The 12,293-nt window shown below is 30.9% G+C and overlaps 1 protein-coding gene across 3 annotated transcripts in view; it reads right to left on the bottom strand.

Annotated features, from left to right (window-relative positions):
- The window catches only part of SI (sucrase-isomaltase), a 112,927-nt gene that overhangs the window by 68,728 nt on the left and 31,906 nt on the right, over positions 1 to 12,293 (bottom strand). For all 3 annotated transcript variants that reach the window (XM_027958732.2, XM_042234933.1, XM_042234939.2), the window contains 7 exons: positions 11,765 to 11,882; positions 8,847 to 9,018; positions 5,440 to 5,556; positions 3,397 to 3,551; positions 2,378 to 2,462; positions 1,434 to 1,490; positions 580 to 704 (listed from right to left, as the gene is read on the bottom strand). In XM_027958732.2, coding sequence (XP_027814533.2) covers positions 580 to 704; positions 1,434 to 1,490; positions 2,378 to 2,462; positions 3,397 to 3,551; positions 5,440 to 5,556; positions 8,847 to 9,018; positions 11,765 to 11,882 — 829 coding nt within the window. The remainder of the gene's footprint in view (positions 1 to 579; positions 705 to 1,433; positions 1,491 to 2,377; positions 2,463 to 3,396; positions 3,552 to 5,439; positions 5,557 to 8,846; positions 9,019 to 11,764; positions 11,883 to 12,293) is intronic.

The following is a 12,293-nucleotide window of genomic DNA, read 5'->3' as shown; positions in this document are numbered from 1 at the left end:
GAAATGTGTAGATGCAATATGACACATTCTGTCCATATACCCAGGATGAATTTTCAAGATGAAGTACCAGAATTTTCAAGTTCCTCCTTTTTTCGAAATAGTTCTAAAATGTATTCTTACTGAACAACTTAATTTCTATATCATTCTTTACCTATACAGAAATATCTACCTCATTTATTGACTTTAAACATTTTACCTGGAAAACAATCATTTTGACATTTATGTACTGACAATCCAAACAGGTAACAACTGACACTTTAATCAATTATATAACATTTAATACTTCATTATTTAGTAATAATCAGCAATTAATTTTAATTATATATATTCTTTACAGATATAAGTCAGTACAGTTTTGACACAGGAGATAAAGTTCTAATCTAATTATGCTCATTTTTTTAAATTAAGAAGTTTGTTGTAATATATTAAGACATAATTTGATTCTTTCTTCTTTTTATAACTGATAGTTATATGTAAGAATCCTTTGCATTAAATATCAATCATTGATTTTTAATAAATATGTGAAACATTAAATATTATATTATAGTTCAGATTTCAATTAATGCCTTTTAATTTTACCTTGCTGTTGTAGTTACAGCAGGTTCTTGAAAGGGGATAATGTAACCACCTCTAAGATGTAATCCTATTTTGTCTCCTGGAAGCTGCATATCAACACGTTGTTTTCTCCATGGCCTTTTTACACCCTAATATTTGGAAAATAAAAAGATTTTTTTCATTATTGCAATGACTTTAACCCCATTTCACAAGAATTACACATAGAATTTACACAGAAATAATTCTTATTATGATCCATTCATGTCATTTTAGTGAATAGTAGCATGTTGTTTTCTAACTTTTAAAGAAACTTCTTCAGTTTACTGAAGAAATTTTGCTAAAATAAATTGTTTTACAAAAAAATCACCATAGAGAAATCCATTTCCTTTCTACAATACTTAACAATATTCTTAATTAGTCCTATTTTTATTCTTTGTTTTTGGTTAAAGTTAACCAGGTCTCTTGAAAGGACTGAAAAAAAAATCTTTCTTATAAAATATAAAGGGTCTGCTTAGCAAATATAAGTGCATTGCAAAATACTTTCCTTTAAAATACACAATTTTTCTGGAAGAATATGTAAAATAGGAAAACTATTAAAATAAGTTACCAATTCTTCTTAAAGCTACTCTTGACCTTTTATTTCCACAATTTAAGATGGATAAGTCTTTACACTGAAGAATATACTTCATATTAATCATGTGCAATGGGACATATACCTGCTCACATGTAAGAAAATGTATACCTGTGCAGACTTTTATGCACTATTAAAATCTGAAATTGTTATTTTTTAGAATAATAACAGAAATATTGTTAAGTTCCCATGTATAGCTGTTGGACAATATATACTTTTGATCTATTATTATATTACGTTTACTTACAGTTTCAAAGTCATACCAAGTAGCATCAGGGATGTATGCACTCACTGTTTCTGCACCCTAAAATAAAGCAAGATAATTTGTATGTGGAGAAGGAAATGGCAACCCATTCCAATATTCTTGCCTGGAAAATCCCATGGACAGAGAAGCCTGGTGGGCTATAGATTCTACGGGGTTGCAAAGTCAGACACAACTTAGCAACTAAACAACAATAATTTGTATGTAGATACATATATTTTACTTCAATATGTAACAGAAGAGAGTCACATCAAATGTCAGATTTTCATAGTGAAGTGAAAAGCTTCCTTTGTATGTTACACTACAATATTTTCTATATATCACAAAAGGCTATTTTAATAATTTTAGATACTTTCATAATACACAATATTCCATAAGCAAAGATGAAATAAATTTAAGTGGCAACTAAACAAATGGATGCATATATTTGTATCATTATCATATGCATGGTAAGTGTGAGTGTGAACACATTCATTTCTCTATATTTCCATGACATACCAACTTTTAAGTAATAGGCAAAATCCACATATTTCATTCCACCATTTTTTCAACATTTTCATATAATCTATTGGCTTTCAAGTTCTCTTTTATTTACAGGATAGCAAAATTTCAATGTCTATGACATGAATGACAGTTATTTGTTACTATTATAAGATTTGATATGTTTCATAAATACAGCTTTCTTTTGTGGAAGAATACTAATTGTACACAATTTCTGCTCCCCAGTACATATTATATACTTGAAAAGCATAAATCTACATAATATACTTGAAACTTTTCAGAATTTCTTCTATGTTTTAGAATTTAATTAAACACTTATCAGTTTGAAGCATTCTACTGAGTAACATTTATTACCCAAATGTTTTGTAATTTAGTGTGGATTTGATTACACAAAATTCCCTTTAAAATTTATTAAAATTGTATCCTACCTGTTTCAATACAGGGGTTATAAGTAATGAGGGGCCCCATAAGAACTGAGTATCCTCAATCCAGCTATTAGTATCTTCATAAAACCTAAGAACAATGACAGTGTTTACAATATAAAGATAAAAAATGTTAATCCAAATACTTCAATTTATTATCTTTTAAGTTATTCCCTGGAAATAATCATTGTCTTTAATTTTGCTTGATATGTAAAGTTGACTTTATAAAGTCAAACCTGACTTAATATGTAAATTTTGAATCTATAATTATTAATGCATCCTTATGGTACACCTGACACTCAAGAAAAAGAAACATAGAAAGGAAAGGAGAAAGTAAAGAAAGGTGGGAGAGAGGAAATTACTTCATTTGGGACTCAAAAACATAATCTATAATATATGATAAATAAACAACTATAAAAATAAAAAGTATAATAAACAACTATTCTGTTTAATTCATTTTTTCCTGTAAAATAGGTTCATGAACTATCAGAAATCCTTCATATTCTACTTTTCTCCTTTTTATACTTTTTCCTTATAAACTTCAATTTGACTTGGACTTGAAGGGATCTTTAGTCATTTCTTGAGGAACGACCTTGTTTTGGTCAAGAAATACAAAGACAAGCACAATTTATTGTTTTACAACTATACTATATGTTATTTATATTTAGATAATTTTCACAATATATATGATTATGCTGTTAATATTTGCTTAAGTAATGATATTTAATGTTTAATAAATTATATTAAATATTTAATACATGTAATATTTAATATGTGTTTTAATATTCTATATTACTTACTGATATACTTACTCCAATATATTCTACCATATTTCTTTCCTTTTAAGTTTTATATAATTATCACATTTCTAGATTGAACTTGTCCATTTCACCAAATTAATTATTTTTACTATCATTTCACATTTCACCAAATAATTTACATAAATGTCAAGAAAAGCATCAGAAATCCACATGATTTGTCTGAATATAATTTGAAATGCTGAAATTCTTGAACATGATACTCACTCATGAAGAAAAGGCCTTGCTACTGTTTCTCCAAACATATGGGCTTTATAAAATAGAGTATAAAGGAAAGGTAACAAGGCATAGCGGATATTCAAATAGTGTTTTGATGACTTAACCAAAAGAGAATCCTGTCCAAAATGCGCTGGATCCTGATGCTGTGGGATAAACAGAGAAATTGAAATAAGAAATTTAAAATATGAATAAAAATGAAAACATAAGCATTTGATCTATTTTTGAAAACCAAAATGTGTACTTTTTAGCATGCTTATAGATAGTTGAGATGACTCCTATTTCATCATTTCTAGTTTTTATGTTTTCATTTGGATATATATATTAATTAAACTTTATTTTAAAGCAGACATTTCCCTTTTGAATATACATACTTGGAGAAGATAAAACATATTTTAACAAAGTATTCTTCATTTCTATTATTTGCAGTAGATTGAATTATTGGTCCCAATTTTCATGCCTCCTTGTACCCACAATTTCTGTTATATAAATCTTGTTAGTATCTACCTCTAACAGTGGAATGTATTTCCCCACTATTTGACTTTGTGTTCAGCTACATGATATACTCCGACTAAAGTAACCTTAGGACACGTGACACTTGCAAGTAAGGGCTTGAACCGTGCTTGGATTGCCAAAGGATTTGCTGCCTTGCACCTTGTCACTGCTATTAGAACAATAAGCTCACTCTGGAAACCAAGGGACACAAAGAACAAAGTCATCTGGTCAGTCTGTAGGCTTGCAACCAGCAAGAAGGACAGCCTTCTTGCTGAGCCCAAGCTGGTTTAGTTGACTAAGCCAAGCTATAATGATGTAAGCAAACCTGCTTAGATTTCCTGAAACCAGCTACTGCCTCCCTGGATACACCATCATGTTTACGCCAAAGCCACAGTTTCCTTTGGCTGCTCCCTGGAAATCAATGAGCTTGGTGGGATATATAGGACCTATGCCAAGGAGATACAGGTCTTTTCCAGTGGTCAACTTTGCCTTGAGGACTCCCTATTGGATGAGCCAAAATTTCATTTGAACTGGGCTGTAGAATATAACTGTTTATCAAACCTCCTTCTTTGCCTTCATCTGCATCAGATTTAGGCCTGAATTGTGATCTGAAGGCTCTCTCCACTTTCTCCTTCTTCTTCTCCTTTATCCACCACAAGTATTTCATCAATAAATTGCTAATGTTTCTAACTCTGTGTTGGCATCTGTTTTTTGGAGGACATACATGAACACAAATATAATTTAATTCACATGAGGATCTCCCAAGAACACAAATTTATTGAAGCATCACTTAGGTGGATTAGGAAATAACAACTATCAAGTTTATACCTTTTACTTCTGTATTGTCATGCTTTCTTCCAGGCGGAGCTCTGAGTGGCTGTCTTTCTTCTCAAAGAGAATTATGCCCCATTGTGTGTACAGTGAATAATTTCTTAACCAGTTTGCACTTAATTGACTTAATGCTTTCACCTAATTTTCTCATTCCCTCTAAGAAATATGCCTATGAGAGCCCATAGCTCAGGGTTTGTAGATTAACCTCCCACCAGTTCAGATGCATGTTTACAAAGTGCTAGTTTTAAATTTTTCCCCACCTGTCATTACAATTTTACTTACTAAAGAAAAATTATGGACCCAAACTACTTTGCAAGTGTCTTTAATTTCTTGTATATCTTTAATAAAAGAAAAAATTATAAATCCTTAAGAATATATTCTATTTTTATGAAAGAAAAGTTACCTGGAACTTATTATTAGAATGTAAGAAATCAGACTCAAAAAGCTTTGTCATTAACTTAAGATATTGTAATTTTACACATGTGTATATGTGTTAGGCTTAAAATATTTCTGCAATACTGTCATGATTTCCTTATTTGATCATATTTTTATATACAAAATACAGACCTTGTGAAGAAGAGTTCCAACTCTTCTTTGCGAATTATACCACAAACTTTCAGACCAGATCTCTACATATATACATTTAAGTACATTGCTAAAAATAGGATTATGTTTTATTTTGAAACCTGGAGAACAAGAGGCATTCACCTCATATCCATCAGCGTTATGGTTTCTGGCATATGGATAAAAAGCTCCAAGTTGCATCCACCTTCTGCAAAGCTCTTCTGTGGTCTCAGCCACAAACCCACAGATATCTGCTCCAACCTAAATAACATATATATCTATTATTTATATTGTAAAGATTCTCAGATTGCCCAGGGCATCACATTTATGCAACTGATTAATCTGTACCAACTTAGTCTTTGTTTTACTGTCTTTTTACTACTCCTCCTTGGTCTAGTTGATTTTGGATTTTTGCCACACACTTGCCTCTAATTCAATGTATAAAGCCGAAACTGAGTTATTAAAATGTGTGGCTTCTTAATCCAAAACTCACCATCTGTGATTTGACTTTCCCTATTTATATTGCTGTAGGAGTAAAAGAGTAAAAATATTGCCAGATGTATGATCACATATAATTGTACTTTTTGTCCCTCAAGAACTCTTCAGAAAAAAATGACTATACTTAATTTACTATTAGTATTTAATGTTTACAAGTATTTCTGTGTTTTTGTAAGTGGTTTATATGTATCTATAAACAATATATAATACTATTTTGCATTCTTATTACCTTTACATAAGTGACATGTATGTGTTACACTGCATTTCCCTTTTATTCTCAAAGAATTATTTTTGTGAGATTCAATTAGGTTAATATGGCTGCAGTTCTCTATTGTATGGGATCCCATCACTATAAAATATGATTGTATGAAGCGTGTATATAAGCTTCTTTTTGAATATATATGTATATAAGACTACATTCCTGACTAATTAGAAAAGTATATTTTTAAAATCAAAACTAGTTGTATCTTGTCAGGGAACATTTAACAGGAGGATTCCTGCATACTGTTTTCTATTTCTCAAGGATTCTCTGTTCCTTATCAGTTCCTATTCTGAGAATGAGTAGAGCTGCACGCAGTTCTCAGGACTGAGGTCATAAGATGAGACATGCAGTAACTCTTTTCAGTGTCAGGGACCTTGTATGTATTAGACTATCCATATTGTGGCTATTGATAAAATTTCATCCTGGATAACAGCTGAGTAATCATCTTACTAAAGATAAATAAGCCTGCATTTCTGCTAATAAAGCACACTTGCTCCATCAGAGCTTGGGTCCCCGTGTCTTTTTCTTTCTTTCTCTCTCTCTTTCTCTCTTTCACTTTCTTATTGTTAACTACGGACGCCAAGTTCTGGTCCATTAAAGGACCCCAACAGTAACTATTTATAATAAGTACAGTCACAGTACAGGAATGTTATCACTTGCTTCATTTTCTTGCTGATTTCTGATATTTTCAGGCTTTTAATTTTTATCTCCTATATATATTAAATGCATTTCACCAAAGTTTTTACTTGCACATCTCTGATTACTAGGAAAGTTGAGAATTTTTTCACACTTTTTAAAATTTCATATGTATTTCTCTTTCTATAGAATTGCTTGATATATCCTTTGCTGACGTTTCTACTGTTTTTACCTTTTATAGATTTATAGTAGGTTCTTTAAATTAAATATTAATCATTTATTACTTATATGAATTGAAAATATAATTTTCCAGTAGTAGGAAACATTTTGTTTTAATTTTTAAACTAGATATTAGATGAACAGAAATTTTCATTTTGTAACCAAATTGTTTCTTTATTAGTTGTGCCTCTGTGCTCTGTTTAAGAAATTCAACTTTTAACTTTACATCATAAAGTTACTCACTTATATTTTCTTCTATGATGCTTAAAGTATACTTTTCACACATAGGTTGTGTATTATTTGAGACAGAGAGTCATTTTACTTTATATTTTAAACGGATAATCAATTGTCCATATGAATGGTTGATACTTTATTCACTGAGCTACAGTGATAGTGCTACCATTAAACATTTCTATTAATGTATGGACCCATGTCTTATTTTGAAATATTAACTTATTTGATTATTCAATTAAGTATCATTGCATTATATCACCATTTTAGCTGATAGGGCAAAATCCATGTGCTCTTTTCTGTCTTTAAAGTGTATTGTCTTCCACATGAAGTTTAGAATAACTTTATATGTTCTTCAAATTCTCTTTATAGCTTAAAACAGAACATCACTGAATTTAGATAACAGTTTTGGGAGAAAGTATATTTCTATGAGACTTCTTATCCACAAACATGGTGTATCTTTAATTTACTAAGTTACTACAATTTCTCTCAAAAAGTCCCACACTTAGCTTGAATATTTACTCCTGGTTATTGCTTATTAGTTAGTTGCTATACTATACATAACACCTTATCTTGGAATACATTGTAATATTGCTTGTTTTTTCTTTTTTTTTTTGAACAAAACTTGCCATATATTGGTCTATTTTATTCAAAATTTCAGTCACCTTTTTATTTTGACATTTGTTTCTCTACAGACATTGCTTTCATTGCATTTATCTCTTATTTTCATTACCTATATGTTTGGATTTATTGTTTTTCATTGTTGTAATTCATGTACTTCACTAATTAATGTTTAAAACTTCTTTGTTTATAATCTAAGCATTTAAAGCTAAAAATTTTCTTCTAAATACCAATTTGTCTGATGTCCCAGATTTCTGATACGAAGTACAATTGTTTACATTCAATTTTACGGTTTCTTTCCTTCATTTCCATTCAGTTTATTTTGGTGAATCAATTGGTAATGTGTTTACTTTACTTTCCAAATTCAAGATGATGTGTGTGTGTGTGTGTGTGTGTGTGTGTGTGTGTGGTAGCTTTTTTGTTTTGGTTTGGTTTGTTTCTGGTTTTCATTTTGTTCGATACATATGAGAGAATAAATGAATCACTATAATTTTATAAATATTTCATATTTATTTTGTTATGTAATGATACTTCTTACTGTTGAAAATCAACACTGCATAGTACTTTTTTTTTTTTGCATGATTTAGAGACTTACCTGGTTTCTTACATTTGGAATAGCCTATATAATTTTCTCTACTTAAAAAATCTGAAACATTTCTGTCATCTTTTCTCTTTTAAATAGAAGAAACAACTTTATTAATTTTTTAACTTAAAATGAAAATCTAGAGAATTTTGAATATATCTAGACTTTTGATATTGACTTTTTTACAATGCCAATTTGGATTTTTCCCTATGATTTTCTCTGGTGCTTTTGTATTTATTATATAAGATTTTTCTGTCCTTTGTTTATATTGACTTTTGTTTTAGGAATTAGTATGATTTGACTGAATTTTGTTCATTCTCTCTTTACACTCTAATGTTATAAACACCATCCACAATCTTATTTTTCTCATAAATTCTCTAGGAATAGAAATTGAAATTTTCTGTCATATACCTTCAATCATTTAACTGAAAATCATTAAGATGACAATATTACAACATTTGTAATTGCAGTGTTTATAAACAGTATTGTAAAACTACTTACCAAAGGTATTCCAAACAAACCAAACTCCAGCATTCCTGTAATAGACCATTCCATTTGTTCCCAAGAAGCAGTATTGTCTCCTAACCAATGTGCAGAATGGCTTCCAGATCCAGCAAAAGTCGATCGGGTGAGAATAAAGCTTCTTTTATTAGGAAGAACTTTTTCTATAGCTCTAAAAACAAAATCAAATTAATAAAAAACATTTATTTTAAAATAATATTGATATGATAAATTCTAAAATCTTAAATTCAAGGCATATATTAGTTTTAGGAACCAAGCTATAATAGTTACAACTATTTAATCAATATTTTATATTAATTTTGTATTTACATATTAATATGTACTTAGTAAAATACATTCAGATCAAACATAGAAAAACAAATTCTAAAAATGATTTAGACTTTGAATAATTTTATTTACCAAATTAAACATGGGTTTTCTGTACCCAGAAAACAAATCAATATTTGTTTTTGAAATATGTGATTTAAATACAGTGAAAAATCTCTTTATAATATAAAATACAGTAGTCCAAACTTGAACCCCAAACACATTTTTTGTGATTCAGTGATGCTCAGTTCAGTTCATTCAGTCACTCAGTCGTGTCCAACTCTTTGTGACCCAGTGAATCGCAGCACACCAGGCCTCCCTGTCCATCACCAACTCCCAGAGTTTACTCAAACTCATGTCCATTGATTTGGTGATGCCATCCAGTCATCTCACTCTATCATCCCCTTCTCCTCCTGCCCTCAATCCCTCCCAGCATCAGAGTCTTTTCCATTGAGTCACCTCTTTGCATGAGGTGGCCAAAGTATTGGAGTTTCAGCTTTAACATCAGTCTTTCCAATGAACACCCAGGACTGATCTCCTTTAGAATGGACTGGTTGGATCCCCTTGCCGTTCACAGGACTTTCAAGAGTCTTCTCCAACACCACAGTTCAAAAGCATCAATTCTTCGACACTCAGCTTTCTTCACAGTCCAAATCTCACATCCATACATGACCACAGGAAAAATCATAGCCTTGACTAGACGGACCTTTGTTGGCAAAGTAATGTCTCCACTTTTGAATATGCTATCTAGGTTGGTCATAACTTTCCTTCCAAGGAGTAAGCATCTTTTAATTTCATGGCTGCAATCACCATCTGCAGTGATTTTGGCTAATCATACATTGATGTCTATATTTTCAAATATTATCTAGCAATGTTGATGTAAAACTTAAATGCTTGAAAAGCATTTTATTTTGTTTTTAGAATTTCATCTCCACAATACTAGCATTATTCATCTCACCACTATTAGTACCTGAATATTGTTGACAAATTTTTTTCATAATTGGAAAATAATCAGAAAAAAGGTAATAAAAATTTAAGTTTGTAGATTACCTTAATAAAAATATAATAGTATTCTGAGCTGTTTTTTTAAAATTACCTTTATATGAACTATAATGTTCTTTCTTTCCAGAATTTATTTACTTATACTCTATGATATATAGATTGAAGTGAAGTAAACACTATGAAGATAGCATATACAATTTTGATATCCTCGTATGCTTTAGGACCAAATATGCTTTAGAATTAAAACTTGATCACAGTTGCTTAATTATGAGAAAAATTAAAATTTATTGATCCAGAATTTGTTTTTTTACTTACTATTGCATTATAGGTCCTCATACAATGCTTGAAAAATAGCAGGCAATCAATATATGATTATCTCCTTTCTTTGCTTTGTATCATGCTACATTTTTACACCCAAGCAAACCCATTTTTTTAGAGATGCTACGTACAAAACCACATTTTAAATGAAACACTCTTTAAGTGAAGAGGAACTAAAAAGCCTCTTGATGAAAGTGAAAGAGGAGAGTGAAAAAGTTGGCTTAAAGCTCAACATTCAGAAAACGAAGATCATGGCATCCGGTCCCATCACTTCATGGGAAATAGATGGGGAGACAGTGGAAACAGTGTCAGACTTTATTTTTGGGGGGCTCCAAAATCACTGCAGATGGTGATTGCAGCCATGAAATTAAAAGACGCTTACTCCTTGGAAGGAAAGTTGTGACCAACCTAGATAGCATATTCAAAAGCGGAGACATTACTTTGCCAACAAAGGTCCGTCTAGTCAAGGCTATGGTTTTTCCAATGGTCATGTATGGATGTGAGAGTTGGACTGTGAAGAAAGCTGAGCATCAAAGAATAGATGCTTTTGAACTGTGGCGTTGGAGAAGACTCTTGAGAGTCCCTTGGACTGCAAGGAGGTCCAACCAGTCCATTCTAAAGGAGATCAATCCTGGGTGTTCTTTGAAGAATGATGCTAAAGCTGAAACTCCAGTACTTTGGCCACCTCATGTGAAGAGTTGACTCATTGGAAAAGACTATGATGCTGGGAGGGATTGGGGGCAGGACGAAAAGGGGACGACAGAGGATGAGATGGCTGGATGGCATCACTGACTCGATGGACATGAATTTGAGTGAACTCCAGGGGTTGGTGATGGACAGGGAGGCCTGGCATGCTGTGATCCATGGGGTCACAAAAGTCGGATATGACTGAGCGACTAAACTGAACTGAACTTAAAAAAAAAAAACCAGTGATTTGTTCAAATAGCACCATTGTCTTAGGCCAGTTATGAGATTCATGTTTAGAACACATGTTCAGTGACACCAAGCTGAATCAAAATTTAGAAGAATAATTTCAGTCAATGAATTAAAGTATCGCAGTTAAGTACATATATCATTTAGTTCTTGATAATTAAGTTTTAAATATGTGAATATTTAATAAAAGAGGTGATGCTTATATGTCCTGATTTTTCACAATGAAAATATTATCTTTCTTTGCTTTCCTACAGTTGTTATTATCCACTCTATGTAAATTACCAAATATATTTCTAGACAATAAATTTAGAGAGTTGTCTGAGTGAAATTGTACTTACTTCTCTGTGGCTATAGACATACTATATCCATAGAGGCTGTGTACATCATACTGTTTTCCCCAGTATTGCATGGCATCCATGCAAATTGTTTTGGAATACATGAGTTTGTCAAGAATATCTTAGAAAGAAATATAAGAAATAATTAGGTAAGAAATATTTGCCATTTTAAGTTTCATAATTCTTAAGTGATGTGCTATGTAATTCTATATATAATTAGAAAATAATTAAAGATATCACTTTATGCTAAATTCCAATTGGGTCTCTACCCTTTATTTGCATTAACTGACCATTACATTTGCACTTAAAGTAATACATATTATGTTTCTTAGCTTCAGTAATAAATAAATTCATGGAAAAAATAGAGTTTATGTATATAGAAATATATACATTTGTATTGTAAATCATATAATTATATTCCAATTTGAAAACTGAATATTTTTTTAAAATATAACCTAATTCCACACATGTCGATTTGTTACACAACAGCAAATCATTTAAATCTCTGCTTTTTAGTTTTTATTGCCTTTTA

Source organism: Ovis aries, chromosome 1 (genome assembly GCF_016772045.2).
Source record: "Ovis aries strain OAR_USU_Benz2616 breed Rambouillet chromosome 1, ARS-UI_Ramb_v3.0, whole genome shotgun sequence".
In the NCBI taxonomy this organism is placed as follows: domain Eukaryota; kingdom Metazoa; phylum Chordata; class Mammalia; order Artiodactyla; family Bovidae; genus Ovis; species Ovis aries.
This window is presented reverse-complemented; position numbering and strand designations above follow the sequence as displayed.